Here is an 18740-nt window from a genome sequence, read left to right as displayed (position 1 = left end):
AGTTTATCATGCCATCCAAACCAGGACTCGTGGTTAAGCTCCTATCCTCACTAACCAAGAGCTATAACAAAATACAAGCCTTGATTACAACTTGTGGGTAAGTGGAACCTAACCACAAGTCCCAGTTTGGATGGCACACTAACTCAAACCTTGGCTTTGCTCAGCATGGCAGGAAGAATTTGGAGGAGAAAAGTGGCTAGGGGCTCTTCTCCAGCAGCCCACAGAGTTGCATGGTCTCACTAAACCAAGTTTTGGCTTAGCATTTCATGTGCACCAGGCCAATGTCTGCATTGCACACTAGAAATGGTTCTGGCATGACCTTAAACCGTATCCAAATAAATCCTAGAAAAAGCACTTCTGGGATCACCAACAGTCAGCATCAATAAGATAACACTTGGCTAAAGCCATGGTGCCCAACAACAATTTATGACTGTGGCACAGATATGCTCAAAGTGGTGAGGGAGTAGTCATCTGTTACATATGACCACTGCCCCAACTGAGCACCTGCCGCTACTTCCTGAGGCACACACTCCACTACAACTTCCCCTCCCTAGTCAGAAAGTGTGCCAACTGGCATCTCTCAATCCTTTTTATATGGGAAGAAGCCAGGGAATTCCTTTGGGACCAAGGGATAGCAATACTATAAACTCTCCACAAGCCTGGGAAAAGGGAGTAGGAAGGATGGATAGCTGAATGGAAACACTGGATTAGTAAGGAAGCTGGTTGTAGAGGAGCCTAGGACCTGTGTATGTGTTGTTTATCTGAAATCCTATGCATATGTACCTAGGAGCAAGTCCCAATTAGAAGTCAATGAGGCCTACATGCATAGGGGTGCCCTTTATGTCTATAAGCATTTAAGATTAGGAAACATTTATTCTTATAGTTAAAATGATTCTGTAATAGGAATATATTTTACTATACTTATGGGTCTACCAGTTATTTCCAAATTTCAAATCTTCTGCATATAACCTTGGGGTCATATAAGTCACTAGCCATCTGTGTAATTCTTAACAGTTTCCCTGAAGAATGTGTGATAGAAGATCCATTTTTAAATCAGAAAATTATTTTCAGCACAATATTTATTACCAACAAAAACTTTGGCAATCAGATGCAAGAAAATGCTACGCTGTTGCTTTTTGCAAATCCTTCTGTTGGCTAATCAGATCAGGATTAAAATAAGCATTTCATTTCTCTAAGAAACCGAAACATGCAGCCCACTTCTATATATCATGCTTTGCAAAGCAGAATTTGCAAACAGAGAACTTAACCTACACTTTCACCTATAGACAACAACAGCAACAAAGCCACTGATTTTAATTTTGACTTCAGTTAGGAGTTTCACTTGAGTGAATGTGGAATCAATTCCTGAATCAAGAAAAAGAACTGTCCGGCTCTGTCATGGTACATGGAGCCTACTTGCCCTGAACATTCTTACCAAGAAGTGGTAAAAACCTATACTGAAAATTACTGTGAAAGAAAGAAAGCAAGAAAGACAGAAAGAAATTGTTTATCTCTTCTATTAGTTGCCACTGATTTCAGACAATGCTTTTGATACCATTATTTATATTTAGTTTGTGTTAATCTCTCACACACTTTTTGCACTTCAGAAGCATGCAGAACCACAACATTAATTTGAAGAGGGTACAAAGCAACCAGTCTGAACAAAATTAATGGATATCCATGGTTATGGTCACTCAACCTTTAATATGTAATTTGCATTTTGAATTTTTATTCTTTTACCTTGTGGCAGAAAAATGAAACTATGACCAAGTGGAAAATGTTTGCATTTTCATACTACTACTACTACTACTACTAATGCTATGGAGATGTGAATGAAGTTTGCTATGGCAACATCTTTACAAAAGCAAAACAACAGAAAATGAGACTTTAAAAAATAAAATTAAATGCATATTTTTCCAGTTTGCTTGCAGAACAGGGAAATAAGACAAAGCATGAGCGATTGGGGGATGACAGCAGTTTTCAATAAACATGGATTTTGTGCTGCTTTTTAAGGAAGTCAAAGGTGCTTTCAATCAAAATTCAGAATAAAGCATTCCTCATTTTGATAGTATCCTTATCTGACTCCAATGAGGTGAACCCAGATTTTAAACAAAAGGGTGAGATTCAATGCAGTGAGTGTCAGCTTGCACAACAAGGCTTTCCCTTCCTCTCTCCTCTCCCCTGCAGCCTCCGCCCACAAATGGCCCCAGTATCTGCTCTGGTGTGTTGGGGGAATCTTCTGGAGCAGATTTTGGGGGCGGGGGGGGGGCTGCAGGGTGGAAAAGAGAAAAGAAAGTGTTAGTCCTATTGCACGAGCAAATTTCCATTATGTATGTTGCCCAATAAATCTAATCTGAAATGCTGTAACAGTAAATTATTCTGAGTGAATTATTCTCCCCTCAAGTAAAGAAATTATATGTGTGCCTTCTGTAACAGGTAAGTAACATTTTCTGCTTTAAGCATTTGTTGGTTTTATTATCTTCCTATGTTCCCCTACATATGTTCATTATGACAGACAATTTCTCAGAAAAGACAGAATAAAGAGCAATTATTCAAAATTAAAGGAAGAAAACTATGTCATCTACCGGAATATTTGTAAAATATTGTGAGCAATCCAGGGCAACTTAGACATTCCTATCAATGGGGCCACATACTCTGGAGTGTACCTCATTCTTTGCAAGCTGAATAGTTAGAAATGTCCACACCCCTTAGACTGGCAATAAAATTATGAGAGCTGCCAAGTCTGGATGTAATGATGGGATGTGGCAGAAGCATAGTGGGTGACTGGAAATGGTGCTTTTCTGTAGATCATCTGAGGGCTGGCACTGCCAACATAGCACATTTGGGAGGGGGACAAAAAATGTTGTAAATGCTTGCAGATAACATTCCTAGAACTCTCAGTGACATATGGATAAACACAAACGAGGCATCAAGCTCCATGTACAAACATGCCTCCCCCCCATTTCACAAGCATCCCACCTTAGCTGCACTCACCCGTTGGAACTTCTGTCCCCTCCTCAATGCGGATGGGCAGTGCTGGTTCCTCCATAGGGTGAGGCACTGATAGAAAGTAATGAATGATGGTAGTATTTGACGCAAAATGATTACAGTAAGATGGTTCCTTCTTAGCATTATAGTTACAAATGAGACTGGTGATAGCTATGAGCAATCCACTTTCCATACTAAGAAATGACCTGCTTCAAAAAACAATCCTAAATCCTGACAAAGACCATATCTGAGAATGCATTTCTGTCTGAAAAGGCTCAGATCATTCCACCATCTCTGAAATACTTGAGCACAACTGCGTTAAGAAGTATTTATACTTAAGGGCTATACACTACTCCCTCAAAATTAACACTGCTGCAGAGGATTTAATTCTGTTAAATGTCAAGTTTAAAAAAGGGGAAATTATCTTAACTAAGAAGAGGATACTGTTCCAAAATTACTGTACATTTTAACAAATCTAGTATTTGACAATGTGCCTGTTTTAACTCTCATGAGAGCATTTAACTCCCATTTAAAAATTCATGCTGCAGCAGTCCAAAAAGCCAAAGCACTAAGCCACAAACACTATAGAGATTATGAGCAAAAATAAATGTATACAAAGATGTACATGAAGAAGAGTCTTCACAGGCTATCTGGAGATGCAGAAAAGGAAGCATCAAGACTTCCAGTTTTACTTTACTGATACATGCCTAAGCGGGTAATAAAGGGGCACACTGTTATATATTATATGCACACCCAGGTTTGTACACATATGAGATACATATGTGTACAAATCAAGACCCATGGCACTTTTTGCAGTCTGTGTATTTATCTCCCTTTTTTGTTGTTGTTATATCCCATTCCTTTTCTACATGTAGATCTGTGAAAGGTATTCAGAGAGTGAGAATGAACAGGGCAAGGGGGAAAAGGAGGAAAATGCCCTGCTCAAGCAGAGGGCTGTAGAGGAACTGGGCTTGGAGAATGGACACCTGTTCTTCCTTTCTCTTGTCCTCTGAAGCACAACATAGCATTCCTCCTTGCTTTTTAAAAAGCTTGAAGGAGGGGAAAGTTTGGAGCTAATGCCTCCTCTGCCCCCACCTTTACACAATGAGGAAGAATTACATTTTGCAGGTTAAATGGCCTTTGCAAAGAGCAAATTGAGCCCAAGGAATGGCTCAGAACAGAGTATTCTCTAAAGCCAATTCCTTTCCCCAATCCAGCGATGGGTACAGAAAATACACACCAGACTGGCCTTTAACCTACCTCCCAACTCCAGGGGCCGAGAACTCATGTGTGGGTGCTGCTCTATGTTACTAACATTTCAAGGTAGCTGGAGGGCAATGAGCATGTGAAAACACTGTCTTCAGCCTGTTTTTGAGGGTTACTGGGAAGGCATGTGTGTAGTAGGCCATTTAAAAACAAAAGACCCACAATTTCCCTGCATACCTCAGTGGTATGTAGGCATCCAGTCTGACCCTTTCCCTTCACTAGTTCTGCTGTCCAGCACATCCAAAGCACATCCACATGCAGCTAACCCTCATTTGAAAATACTGTAGGAACGGTGATAGTTTAATAGTTTAGAAACTCTGTCTCTCTATCATGCTAACCATCCAGAGAGGCCATGCACCTTACTGAGCTGGCCAATTATGACATCCAATGAGGCCAAGGGGACTGAGATTCTATGTTATGCTTGCTCCTCATTTCATGGGTTTGCCTGTCTAGGCTGGGAGTTTCCTCCAAGAAGCTAGTAGATCCCAGTTCTCCCATTCCTACCAGTAAACTTTAATTTTCTCTGGACAGCACCATTTTACCCCTAACCACTCACCAAAGTCCCTGCATTCAGTTGCCATTAATATTACTGCTATCAGGCTCACCAGGCGCAGAAAATGCTGGATGAAGAGGTGGCAATAATGACAGTGAGTGAATCACTTTAAACACTGCTCCCATGGAGAAACATCTTATTATATGGCATCTGTTGGGAGCCTTGCATGTTGCATTGCAGAGGATGAAATGTGCAAATGGACTGCGTGCCGCTGTACTGTAGTAGGAAAAACGCACAAAATGGGGTTCTATCGTCCATTTTTCTAATTTGGCTAACCATGGCCTGGGATGTATGGTTAGCCTTTGGCAGCCTTCCCCAACTTGGTGTCCTCCAGATGGTGTTGGCACTCCAAATCCCCTCAGCTCCGGCAAGAATGACCAATGGTCAGATGTTCAATTACAACTCCTCTCACCCCTGGAGGGTACTAAGTTGGCAAAGACTAGCCTATGGTGTGGCTGGCAGGCATCTCATACATCCCAAGAGGCAGAGGCAAGGAGGGAAATCTTCAAAACCTATTCCCACATCTGTTGAGAATTAAGGCAGAAAGGAGGAAATTCTTCCATTTTCCTCATCGCAATATTTTGCAATGTTCCCTTAAATCTGAATGCACTGCTAGTTTATCATGCAAAACAAGGCCATGGCTTGAAGGGAAAAGATGTTTGCAATCAAATTTGCCTCTACAAATGGAGGTACTCAGCACAGAAATGATTACCTATGGAGAGTGTGCTGCACAAGCTGCTTTTTATTCTAGCTCAACTAGTACTTCAGCCCCATAAGAACATTTGTTACCATAACTTTTAGATACATGAACCCATTGTTATGCAAACATAAGGCAGCACTATAGCTAAATACTTACATACTTAAAAAAAAACCCCACTATTGTTTTATTAGACCTTTACCCAGGGCTAACATTCCTGAGTTTTCCACTGAGTTAGTGTGCACAGAGAATGTCATATAAAACAGACTCCATACCACAAAGGAATACAATAATTGTCCTCTCCAAAGCAGATTCTGCTCCATCAAAACAAAAACAAAAAACTTAAACCTAAGTGAATCCTTACTTTTATTAAATTTACAAGTTTAATTAAGTTTTTGAACACAGAGACAAATTTTCAAAAGAACTGAGCAGCTAGTTCAATGTGTCCAAGGGGTTTTTTAGTCCTGTGTTTCACAAACAGCAGCCCTCTCGATGCATGGTGAAACTGAAGGGAAACTCATAAGCAGTTGGAGATACGGCATGGTTATTACTATTAAGAAGGGTATGTGTGCATGAGTGTAAAGTCTCAGTGGGTGTACCCAAACTTATGGGCTTAGACAACGTGTTTGCAAATAACCAGCCAGAATTTGCAAGTAAGCCAAGTCCATGAGCAGAATATATAACTGTTTTACCGCAACCTGCTGCTCCATTTGGTCTGAGAATGATGCTCATGCAGAGGAAGGGAACATTTAGTAAAAGGAGTTGCATAATGCAACTAAAAAAAACAACATTGATGGCTGCTGGGACTGGCTCTCTAGCACAACCTAGTGGTTAAGACTCTTGCTCATTCATCCAGGGTGAGTCACTGTTTCATGTAAATAAATAGTTTGCCAGACCTCAAACTGCCCTGTGATACATAGATCAGCAGACTGACTGCATCCTGTTGCTGTTCTTTGAAGGGGAAGGGGACTGGTAAGTGTCTATATATACTTATATTCATGGCTGTCAACAAGTAATGCCAAGAAATCGTAGAAAAAGCTTACAATATCTACATACTATCTGAGGCCACACGCACATATGCACATGCCAACTTTGCAAATACTAACTTGGATTATGATATATAATCCAAGAAAAACAAAGTGTATTTCAGCACAGGAATGACAGCAGGAAAATTTACACTGAGCTCGTACACTGATTTGCTCTATGGCCTTGGAGAAATCTCTTACAGTGCAATCCTAAGCATATTTACTCTGAAGTAAGTCCCATGTAGTTCAAAAAGAGGGAAAGGACTTACTCTCTAGTAAGTGTACCTGTGATTGCAGTGCTGATTACTCTTCATCAACTTCTATTTCTAAAATGAGGGCAATAGCAGTTACCTACTTGTTCACATGAAACCCAGCACTTTTGTCAAACTGCAAATTCAAGTCAGAGTTTGTTGGCTATTAATACTATGACAACGACAATAACTACTACTACTAACAGCAGCATTTCTAGTTTGGCCCAAATTGCTTGCTCTCTCAACCACTAATTTTGTAAATTTGAAACAACAGGAACCCCACTTCACAAAGTTGGTAAGAATATATGCAAAACAAAACACTGATCCAGAATGGGATGATCTGTGCACATGTTCTGATCACAGATCACCTTAACTATACACAGGAGTAAGAAGAGGCTCTGCAAGAGGGAGCAGACATCCACCTCCAGCAGCCCCAATTCTTATGTAGTTCCCACCCTCTAATAATAACAATAACAACAACAATAATAATAATGCTGAGTATTTATCACTACATGACAGTAGCTTATTTTCTGCAAGCAGTTTTACTGTCCTATGAGCAGATGGTGAACATTTGGAATTCTGGAACATTTGAGCTGCACTGCTAATATTTCGCTATTTTCATTAACGAGCATTAATAACACTTACATGAAGAAGAGTCTCTCCAGAATGGATTTTCTCTTCCTGTTTCAGAAAAAGAAAAAATAAAATAAAATAAACAAGAACAAAACAAAACAAAAAATAAGATGCTAATGGAGGGGGAAATATGGACATAATCCTGCCAGATATGAATGCCACATGTGTGTTTAAGAACTCCAGATAACAACAGAGTCTGCGCTACCAGGCAACTGTTCCTCCCTAATTTTCTGCTTTAATCTTTCATATGTGCCAGCTTTTAAAAAATGAAATTATGGCAAACTGTCTCAAAAGTCAAACTTAAGATAAAGAAAAATTAAGTTTCTGCAGCAAGACAGGGAGGCTTATCACTTTCCCTTGGATTTGTGCATCATTGTCTAGGATCTCCATTGTTTACAGCCATTTTCTAGCACTGAAAGGTCCTCTGTGGCCTACAATGAAAAGCTGGAAAACAGCTTAGGAACATAAGAAGCTGCCTTACACCAGTTAGGTTTGTCCAGTTAGCCCAGTATTATACACTCTTGACTTGCAGTGGCTCATCAAAGTCTTGGGAAGAAGTATTTCTCACAACCTTCTACCTGGTCCTTTTTAATCTAGAGATGCCAGGGTCTGAGCCTCATACCTTCTGCTTCCAAAGCATGTGCTCTACCACTGAACTTTATTTCTGGCTTTGGGGCACAACAACTGTTTCTGGATCTCTTCTTGCCAGAGATCTAGTCTGCAAATAAGTAGAGGGATCAGTAGAACTCTGTAACGGTTCTCAACTACCTAGTTAGATCCTGCAAAGCAAATACCCTCTTCTGGGTCCTATAGCGGATTCTGCTGGCATAGGGCAGGGAGCTGGCTCAAGTATGAGAGGGTGGACTGAAAGGCAGAGAGAATGGAATCAGAAACTGAAGAGTACCAGGGCATCAAATTTCTCCCCAAGTCTGCAGTTTTGACAGGCCTCTACAACATTGTTCTTCTAATGGCCACATTCTGGTAGAAGCCTGAAGTCTTATCTATAAGCAAGAGTTAAAATAATCTGTGCTAAGGAATTTGTGCAGTTCTGCAAGACATAGGGAAGAAGTAGTGATAGTAACAAAGTGTATTTCGTGTCCTGACAGTCTCTAACTGAAAATAAGCTGCCTAGGTGTATTCTATTAAAATAGCTAAACACCTCTTCTGTACTTACCAAGGCAGGATGTGGTGTATTGAGTCACTTCTGCAAGTGCACACCAAACATTTAAAGCACATCTGTCCAAAGAATCCTGGGAATTGTAGTTTACCCTTCATAGAGCACAATTCTTGACATCCTTAACAAATACCTCCAGGATTACCAGGATTATTTGGGGGTAGAGGAGAATTTGCTTTACATGTTTGGAGTATACACAACATCAGGCTGAAGTGTAGTTTCAATGCTATAGTCAAACTATTGTGTACTTAAGCATGGCTTGGATATAGGCTGAGGTTTGGATATAAAGCTGGGTTTCATTAAGTCTAAAGGCAGTCCTAATATAGAAAACAAATTCCTCCAGCTGCAACTGGAGTTAACTACTATAAAATTTGTTGTGCATGCCAGTCTAAAGCTAAAGTAATTCATACAGGGGGCTAGAAGCTACTTGTCCATTAAAAATACACTTTGTTTCTGCTAGGCAAGGGGATATATGTGGGAATGTGCAGTTATTCTACATTCAGTTTCAACAGCTTAACAGGTCTATTAAACTTGGCAGTATATAAAACTGAAAAAATTCAGAACAATTTGAACACAATGGTATATCACAAAGCCACAGAGCTGGGCTTCTCATTCTGTGGACCTTGAAACATTGTAGCTCTTGGTGTTATTTTTATCTTTCTATAACTTGCTTTAGGTGGAAAATATTTTTAAGTCTAAGCTACTGCAAGCTCTTAGAACTTGAACCTCTGCAACATCTGGAATAACTTTCTGAATTAACAATAATTAAATAAAATGATAATGGTGGTGGGGTGGTGATGATATTGTTAAAACTAAAAGTAGTTGCATTAGTAATAACAATAAAATTAAAAATAATAATGATATAAATAATAATTTAAAGGAATCAATTCAGCATTGAAAAAAAAACAGTATTATTACTTCCTCTGGTTGAACAAGCCAACTTGCTCTTAAAAGGAAAGTCACAAGTCAATGATAAAATATAATTAATATTCAAACCCCAATTTATTCAGAGATACAGTACAGGACACATCTTGAATGAGAATAGATGGCACTGTTTTTCAGACATTTCATTCCCCTCAAGAAATCATTTTTAAATATTTGACATTTATAAGTACCACTGTAATTTAAAACAAATAGATTTAACATGATTTAAACAAGCTCCAGTAAGTTCAATAAGGCTCCCAAACCATTGAAAAGACTGGCATACCTGTGCATTGTCTCTTATGAGTACTGAGACAGTTGCACATCTTACACAATGGCAAATGAAAGTTTCACACCACACACATATGAGTTGGAGACCTTGACACTGGTGTATATGTTTTTGAAAAGTGATTATTTGTAAAGCAGCCCTTAACAGTAGAAAGTGCTTTTATCTGGGATTAGACAACAGCCTCTGCTTGAAACGTTAAGAGTATTGTTAGGGACAGGGCACACATGCAGTGCTTCTATGAAGCAAGTGTCTTGAGGCAAGCTGCATCTACAAAGCAAGCTCACATTCACAGCTGCACTAGCAAAGCAAAGTTAATTTTGTAAGGATGCAGAGACGGGGAAGAAGTATATAGAGAAGGCTGCCCTAAACTATATATGAACAGGCTTTAACTTGCCACAAGGAAAAAAATAATCAATCCCTGCTAGAATCATGTTTGAGCTTGAAGACAAAAGTAGAAAATAATGGGACAAAACTGAAATGCACCAGGAGGTGCATTATTACTACTGCTACATATAAAGTACTTTGTACTGCAGACAGACCTAATTGTCCTTTGAGTTACTTCTATGAGCAAAGCAACCAATAAATATTATTAATAAGAGCAGTGCAGTAATAGATATTTGCTTCTGGCCTTTAAGCCCTGCTTAACTAAGGAATACTTACATATCTGGTGGAAAGGAAGCTGGTTAGCAGAGCTGGAGCATCCTGCTGCCATGGCACTTTTGTGTAGCTTTGCCTTGCTAGCTTTGCCTTGCTAGAACTTTCACAGCCCCCACCCTATAGTCAGCTTTCATTCCCCCCCCCATCTAAAAACTGTTATAAATGCTGAGGATGCTTGTTCATTGGTTGACGAGACTTACAACAATGGGAACAAAAAGACCATATAGAAAGAAACAGAGGCAGGCTAAGTAGATAAATGTTAGGCAAAAATATGAAACAATGAAGCTAAATGAGTGGATCAAGCCGTGTCGGATTTCTAGCTCCTTTCTTCGGCCTTTCCTCCTCAGTCACTAGGGAGCTGGAGCTTTTACCTCTGCCCACTGCCTCACTTTATCCTTACCTCATGTCTCTGCCTACTTCACCTTCCTCTGGGCAGCCTGTCCCTGTTCCAATGTTAGCTACAGGTGGGAGGGTAGCGGGGAAAGAATGCCCTTGTGACATCAGCAGCCATTGTCTCAGGCTTCTGTCCTCTGTTCCTGAGGTGTGCAAAGAAATCTGAGTTGAGGGCAGGCTGCTGTTCCTCCCCCTTAAGCAGGGACACTTCCTGCTCTCCTGCCTAGTTACTAGGGGAATAGGGCATTTAGGTGGCGCTGTCTCCCAGCTCAAGATCACAAGTTCCCCAAGCACAGTCTTTAGCCTTCCCCCTGCTCAGTTTTCTGAAGAGAAGTTGTTCAGGAGGAGGTTTGAGCAGAAGGACGGACTCCTTCTCAGGACACTAGTCCCGCTCCCCAAATCTCTTGCCTTCCCAATCCCCTTGCCACCTCCACTGAAATGGTTCAAAGCAAGGAAGGGGAGTGGGGAGAACGAAGCATATGTTTACAGAAGCTTATATGCTTATCATCATACTACACGTGACATTTGCAGGATGCAGATGGCTTTACATGACCTTGTTTTCACAATCCTGTAACTACTTTGAGTTTATTGACTAAAAAATACTTTAGTGGTCCTTTTGACTCCTATCGTCTTCTCCCACAACTTAAATTGCCTTCATATTCCCTCCTCTCCTTCTTCTGTCCTGTCTCTCTTTATATATTTGTGTTTGTGTGTGTGCCTTTTCTATGGTAGCAGGGTAGCAAGAGGGGCATTCTATATGGGGAAGATAAGTACTAGTGTAGGCTTGTTTTGGGTTATCACATGCTATATAATAAACAACGTATAACATTCTTTCAAGAGCAAGAACAACAAGGTTCCTTCCTTTCTCTCCAACCATTCTTACCATACGCAACAGGATTCTGAAATATTTGGATCTGAACATCCAGATGCTCCACATCCCCTCTACCATTCCACCACCATTTCACCATTTGTGTCAAGCACAGTATCTTATCTCACTACTTCAGCACTTAAGTCATGTGATCATCAGACGATATCAAAGACTAGCAGCATCTTGAACCATTTCCAGTTTCTTTTCACATTAATTTACAAACATTTACCAAAACAACGCTAGGCACTTTCAGCACTGTGTAATGGAAAAGTGTCTTGTCCTACTGAGATGTCCTGAATTTATGGTTTAGTAAATTATATACAAGATTAAACTCAGATCTGTATCACAGGATATATCATAACCTCTTTCCTCCCCAAGGCATAATAGCAATATGATGCCTGTCTATGCCACATCATTATTTTCTTGAAGATCAATTACTTCACAGAGTCATTTACACTACCACACTGAAAACAAAAATGTATTTTTTATTCTGTTGAATATGACAAATAGAATTTAGATACAGATATTAGAAAGGTTTGTTGCTGCCTTGAGGGATGGCCACACAATCCCACTGATACATGTGGGGAGCTGATTGTAGACATTAAAACAGTTGTGTGGAGCCCCAATTCCACAGATGCATTTCAACAGCACCCCTACTGCTGTGTCTTAATTGGGCCTCACTTTGTAAAAGATGTGCCACATGCACAGAGAAGCAGCAAACATAACAGTGATGATGCCTTCAAGCAAGTACAGAACATTTTCACAACATGATGCTGCTCAGACAAGTAATCCAATCCATGTATTCCAAGGGAAGGAAATCACTTCCCTCCCACCACGTTCACCAGCCTGGAAGTGGGGGAAATCCTTCCCATTCCCAAGTGTAATGATCAGTTAGAACACTGACAGGCAACCTTTAAGGCAAAAGCACCACAAGTCAAGCACAAAGTGTGAGACAGTACAACACTAGCATACCTTTCAAGACATAGGCTATTTCCAGGGTTTGGGGTGATTTTGGCTCCTTTCAATAGTCAAACCTAATAGTTCTCTATTGGACAGTGTTCTCGAAGCTACTAAGTTTGACCAAACTGTGGGAGGCAGTGGAAGACAGGAGTGCCTAGCGTGCTCTGATCCATGGGGTCATGAAGAGTCAGACATGACTAAACAACAACAATAGCTCTCTGACTATTGTCCAGAAATGCCACAAACTCTGGCACTAGGTGCAACCATGCCACAATTTGGCCACCCACTTATGAGCATGAATGCCTATCCTTACATTCTAACATGTAGGCTCTACTCAACAAAAGGCTTCTAGTTACAGTTTTCTAGATACAGAAGTTTTAAATGCCTCAAAAAATCTTGGGAGGCAGACTGAAGGCTATATATATCCCACTTTCCCCCTCCACAAAAGGAGGTTTTCAAACCAGCTTTCACAAACAGAAATGCAAAACATAAAAATAACAATAATCCAATGATTAAAACAAATGATCAAACTAAAAACTGCACCAAAAAACAAAGCACAAAACCACATCACTCACAATACTACATTTTATAGTGCCCTTATTTCCCACCACAGGGCAAACAGCACAGGATGTGTGCTTTTGACTGAAGTATGGTGCAGTAGGAAAAAGGGGTGAATAGACTTCCCAAGTGCTGCTTCACCAATCCAATTGGCAGCCTCTCTTCAGTTACATTACATTAGAAAATAAATCATCAAAAGTTCCAACCACACAGATCCAAAGTCATGAGCAGTTTTGCCCTCAGTACCCTGTGGGCCATATTTGAGAAGTCACTGTGGGACTGGAAAACCTTTGCTGAAATAACCCTGAGAGAGAGGCTTATAGTTCACCCAAGCCCTAATGAAGCAACAAGATTCTGACAGGTCTATACCTCATTCACCTATTTTTAGTATTCTCATCAGGCATTTCTTCATTTCCCCCATTAATCAGTTATCAGACTCTTATGTCTCAGTCCATTCTCCCCTTCCCAGAAGAAAAGAGGAAGAGAAGAAATTCTAATGACATTTTATTCCATCACGGCAAAAAAAAAATACCTAAATGATATCATCACATTGCACTCCGAGTTACTCCATTGTAAATTAGCTTTCGGAGAGTTGCTTCAGCTTTACACCAAAATCTCCTGCTTATATCTCTTTAACCAAAGCTGCTCATTTTATGATCAGTTCAAAGTCCTAGACTTCCGGCCATTTGTTCACTTACTAATGCTCTAATATTCTATAGGCATCATCCTGGAATTACACAGTTCTATCCAATGCAATTAAGAGATTTCTGAAGATAATTCTGTCTAAGTTTGCATACTAGAGCACATCCATGATATAGCCAAGGGGAGAAAGCAGCAACTTATTTCCCCCACCCATTATCATTCTGTAACATAATGTCTTTGCTGGTCGAATCTCACATACTGCCCCCTACAGGATGGGATGTTATTTGCCACACTTGCTTTTGCAGGCTGCCAAAGGTTATGTCATTCTTGGGTGCCAGTGCTATAAGGAGATTAGTGCAGAGAAAAGTGGGAAAGGAAAATGAAAGACCTGGGGGGAGAGGGTAGAAGGTGACTGGAGGGCAGAGGGAGGCATGAAAAGCAAAAGGGAGTGACAGATTTAAAAAAGAAGAGAGATCAATATTGGGAAGATTAAAGAAGAAAGAGGTAAAATTGAAAACAGAAACAGACCACCACAGCAAACATATAATTTCCCCCTCTGAACAGTACGTTCACCTTCAGCATTTGCCTTAAGTAAACGACATTGTTATTACAGTAGATGACTAGCTCATCTCCGGTACAAAGTAAAATCCATCCCTACTGTAAAAGATCAGTTTCCAAGCAATGTCTTCCAGGAAAATATTCCCACCACATTCCAAAGTCAAATGGCGCTAGAGAGATTATTTGTTTATTCAAATATAAATCTAGACATACAAAATCATTTGCCAAGGACACAGAGGTCTGGCCTAGACTGGGCTATATTTCCCTCCCCTCCAACACTGTGTATGAATAACCCCACATTTTTAATAAGCTCAATTCACTAAAAACAAAATATCCTTTTAAAAAATAAGAGATTTCAAAATCTTAGCCAGCAGCAACTCCAAATTACATAGCCTGTTAACATGACAAACCTATTTGGTTCTTTCAGCCCAACCCTTAAGACAGTCTTTAACACAGAGGAACAAGAAAGTACAGTGGATACCAAAAGAGCCCATTAAGCACAACTGACTTTTCTTGGCACACTTTCTTAATGCCCTTCCTGATACGGTTAAAAATTAGTCACTATGAATGTTTTTTAAAAAAGAATAAGCAAAGCTCTATATCCACATTGGAAAGAGCGACTAGGACGTTCAAGATTTCAAAACAGGCAGCTCTGTTTCTTCAAAATCACTCCTGGCTCTTCATTTCACAGTATATATTACTTATTTTTAGAACACTAAAGACAGAGAGCTAAAAGAATACATACTTAGAAATAAGGTCTGTATTAAAGATAATGGTCTTTTATCCCAAAAGCATTCAGCATTAGGCAGCAGCAGTAATAAGAATGTCTAGTTCAGACATTTGCCTTGGTAAAACACAGGTTGTATAGGTAATGAGCACTTTGTTCTCCTCTAAACAAAACAGTATAAAAAGAGAAGCATATCCTCAATTGGCCATCTGCTGATCTTTACACGTATGCAAAGTGCCTTTCTCCTCATGCTCTTATATGGAAATTTAGATGGTGCTGTCTCAAAAGTCTGTATCCTTCCCTTTTGTTAAACGATCACACACTGAGATGAATATTCATCACCTTAGTGCTGCCTTCTGATCCCAGGAACAGCGGTGGAAATCCAGAATCACTTTATTGACACTGAAGTGTGCTGGAGATTCAGTTCTTGCCAGCAAACTTTCTAAGAGTATCACAATCCCTTTCCTTTCACCACTCCAAACCCAAAGAAAATGAATGAACGAGTGCACAAGAGGGCAAATGCAGTCCAGTTAAAGATGTACAGTACTACCACCAACCGTGTAGCAATGCTAGCGCTTGCCTTTTCTGGTAGATTTTTTAGTAGCAGAGAACAGCGCTGCTTAAATATAATTTAATCGCACACTGCACGGAAGAGAAAGGGAGTGAGGAGGGCCAAGCACATGCTCATCACACATACAAAGGCAGAAAACGCACTAAAACCAGGAGGAAAGCGTTAGCCGCACCAGCAGACAATTCCACTTAGCTGCTATCTGTTATTTAAAAGTTAACACAAGGTGTCGGAGGGCGGCGGCGGGGAAGAGAGGTAACTGCTGAGAGACCCCATACAGCCAAACCAGAAAGGTGCACATGCATGCACGTTTTAAAGGGGAGGGGGGACACCAGACAAAAGGAAAACCGCCATGCGCTCGCTCACTCCCTCGCTCTCAAAAAAAAACACACAAAAAAACGCACAGAAGCAATGCATCCTAAAAGTAAATAGCAAAGGACAAATACAAATCTCTAAGGAAGGGGGAAAGGGGTGGGGGTCGGATAAGGGAAGGTAGGTGGGTGGGTGCGTGGGCTTCTCTGCCTAGGGTGAAACCTGGCCAAAAAAATCCCCGACCCCCTGATGCCAGGATTTCTTGCTTCCCACCTTGGCTGAGGGATGCCCCTTAGAAATAGGAAGAAGCGTTTCTTTTCTTCAGAGTAGCTCCCCGTTTTCCAGTAAATGACAAGAGGCGATCCATATGCCTCCGACTCCCTTTGTTCCTAAACGCTACGAGAGCGGAAAAGAGAGGGAAGGAGAGCGAGGAAGAAAGAAAGAAAAGGGAGCCACCGACAGAAAGCAGAGTCGCGAAGGCTGGGCTTAGGTCCTTCCCTGTGTGCCTTTGCTCTCCCAAAATATATGTAATAATATATATCTATATCAAAAATCCCTCGGAAAAGGAGCCTCGGGTACCTGTAGCAGCGGCACCCCTCTGACCAGGTATCTGTCCAGCGCCTTAGCTGCCCGTGGGTCTGTCCCGTGTGTCCCGGGGAGAGTGCCAAGGCGGACTAACAGGGCTGCGAGGGAGGAAACGGTAATTTATAAGCGCTTTCTTCCTGACCTCTCGTGTCTGTTGTCTAATGAGCGAGCGCCGAGCATCACCCATCCTGCTGAGTGGAAAAACACCAGCTCGGCCTCGTCTTTGGCGGGGGAGGCGGGGAGAGGGAGGAGGGGGGAGCGGGAAGGAGGGGCCATCTTTCCGTCAGTCCCTTTCGACACACACGGGGGGGGGGGAAGCGGGCGGGGAGAGGGAGGAGGGGAGGCTCGGCTGGCAGGCGGCCCGGAGGGCTGCGCGAGGCGGGGAAGGGCCGCCACAGGCGCGGGGAGGAGGAGGTGGGAGCAGCTGCCTGGCCGGGAAAGAGAGCCAGCAGCTCCGGGCGTGTGCCAAGGAGGCGGGAAAGTCGCGCCTTTATTCCCCCCTACTCCTATCCCCCCCCCATCCACCCGCACCCCCCGGCGGGTGAGAGAAAAGGAGAAACGGCGCGCGCGCGCTCGACAGGAAAATGGGGCAGATTAACCGTCTAGACTGCCGTTGTGAGGGCGCTGCAGAAGGGGGCTTCCTCTCTCCCTCTTTCCCCCTCCTCAGGCTGTGAGGAGGCGCACCAACACTATAATTTCGACTCCCCATGCTCTACAACGCGAGGGTTTCTGCCTCCCCCCCCCCCCAACTTCCCAATCCCAGGTTAGAGAGAAAGGGGAGCGGGGTAAACAGAAGAAGAAGAGGGCGCCATTTCGCAAACGGTCGCAAAATCCCGGTTTGCCGCCGGGCGTCGGTTGCCTCAGTGCGGAGCGGCCGCCCCAAGGCAGCTCCCCCATTGGCTGCCCTGGGCGCGCGCCCACTCTCAAACACGTGTTCGCCGCCTTCCTTGCTTCGGTGGGGGGTGTAGGCTTGAAGCACCGAAATGTGTGGGCTGTGGATCTGAGTGGGCTTCAGTGAACCCGCTCCAATTATTATTATTAAAATTATATACCGCCCTTTATCCGAAGATCCCAGGGCGGTGTACATCATTAGAAACAGAATTTGCATTGCATAATAACAAAAGACAATAAATAAGGGGGGGAATCTTAATAACACCCCCCACACATATTTAAAATGCCATAGACCAGAGGTTCCCAATTAGCTAAGTACGGGAGACCCTGATTTTTAAAAGCCAAGCCATGGGCCCCATACTTTTGAAAATGTTATCTCTAAGGTGGTAGTTTTGTTATTTGAATGGTAACATGGATCCCCTGGGTGGGTTACATGTACCTCCTGGGGTCTGCAGACTACCAGTTGGGAACCACTGCCATATATTGTTTAATGGCCAAAGGCCTGGATAAAGAATGTTTTATATATAATGATGGCTCCAGGTGAGCTTCTCTAGGGAGAGCATTCCACAGATAATTCCAATGCTATAAAATGAATTGTATGCAAAATGAGTATGTGTTTTAAGTGCATTTTTTTTCTGGGGAGGGGATCTGTAGCTTTCATCTGATTCTCAAAAGGGCATGTGACTCCTACCCCACCCCCATGTTAAGAACCAGTGGTCTAAAGTGTATGTCCAATAGTAGTGAGTTGACGTGTATAGTTGAAGGAAACTGGATGGCCACCAACTTGCGTGGTTTAGACAAATAACGAGGATAAGGCTATCAACAACTTGCCATGATGGCTATGTTTCACCCGTGTTGGAGGCCTCTAAAGACCAGTTGCGCAAGTAGGGAGAGTGCAGTTGTGCGCATGCCCTAGCTGGCATCCTACGGGCGTAGGGTTGGCCACTATGAGAACAGGAAACTGCACTAGATGGGCCTTTGGTCTGATCCAACAGTTCTCTAATTATGTTTCTTGCATGCTAGTTCCTTTTTAGCTGTTGTAAGACCTTGGTGGGCAGATCTTACCTCGCAGGATTATTGTGGGATTGAAACTTGCTCATTGGAGGACAGAGAAATCACAAATAATAAATCTGTTTTAAAGTCTTACAAATAAGTCACTTGAAACTACAAGATTTAATTTGAGATGATCCTGTTCTAAGAATTTTAAGGTCATATATAAAAAAA

General features: G+C 41.9%; 1 protein-coding gene across 15 annotated transcripts in view; it reads right to left on the bottom strand.

Annotated features, from left to right (window-relative positions):
- The window catches only part of SLC6A6 (solute carrier family 6 member 6), a 59689-nt gene extending 42150 nt beyond the window's left edge, over positions 1–17539 (bottom strand). Inside the window, exons 1-3 of one of the 15 annotated variants that reach the window (XM_083723992.1) lie at positions 16768–16857; positions 7426–7461; positions 2995–3060 (exon numbers count right to left, since the gene is read on the bottom strand). In XM_083723992.1, the coding sequence (XP_083580118.1) occupies positions 2995–3049 (55 nt within the window). In that variant the 5' untranslated portion in view covers positions 3050–3060; positions 7426–7461; positions 16768–16857. Of the gene's footprint in view, positions 1–2994; positions 3061–3613; positions 3628–7425; positions 7462–10457; positions 14373–16313 lie in introns of those variants that run through there. The other 14 variants (XM_083723982.1, XM_083723989.1, XM_083723988.1 and 11 more) reach the window with 14 other exon arrangements.
- Positions 17540–18740: the final 1201 nt, after the last annotated feature.

Source organism: Podarcis gaigeae (genome assembly GCF_964106915.1).
Source record: "Podarcis gaigeae genome assembly, chromosome: 2".
Classification (NCBI taxonomy): Eukaryota; Metazoa; Chordata; class Lepidosauria; order Squamata; family Lacertidae; genus Podarcis; species Podarcis gaigeae.
The sequence above is the reverse complement of the archived record's forward strand: the minus strand, read 5'-3'. Positions and strand labels throughout refer to the sequence as shown.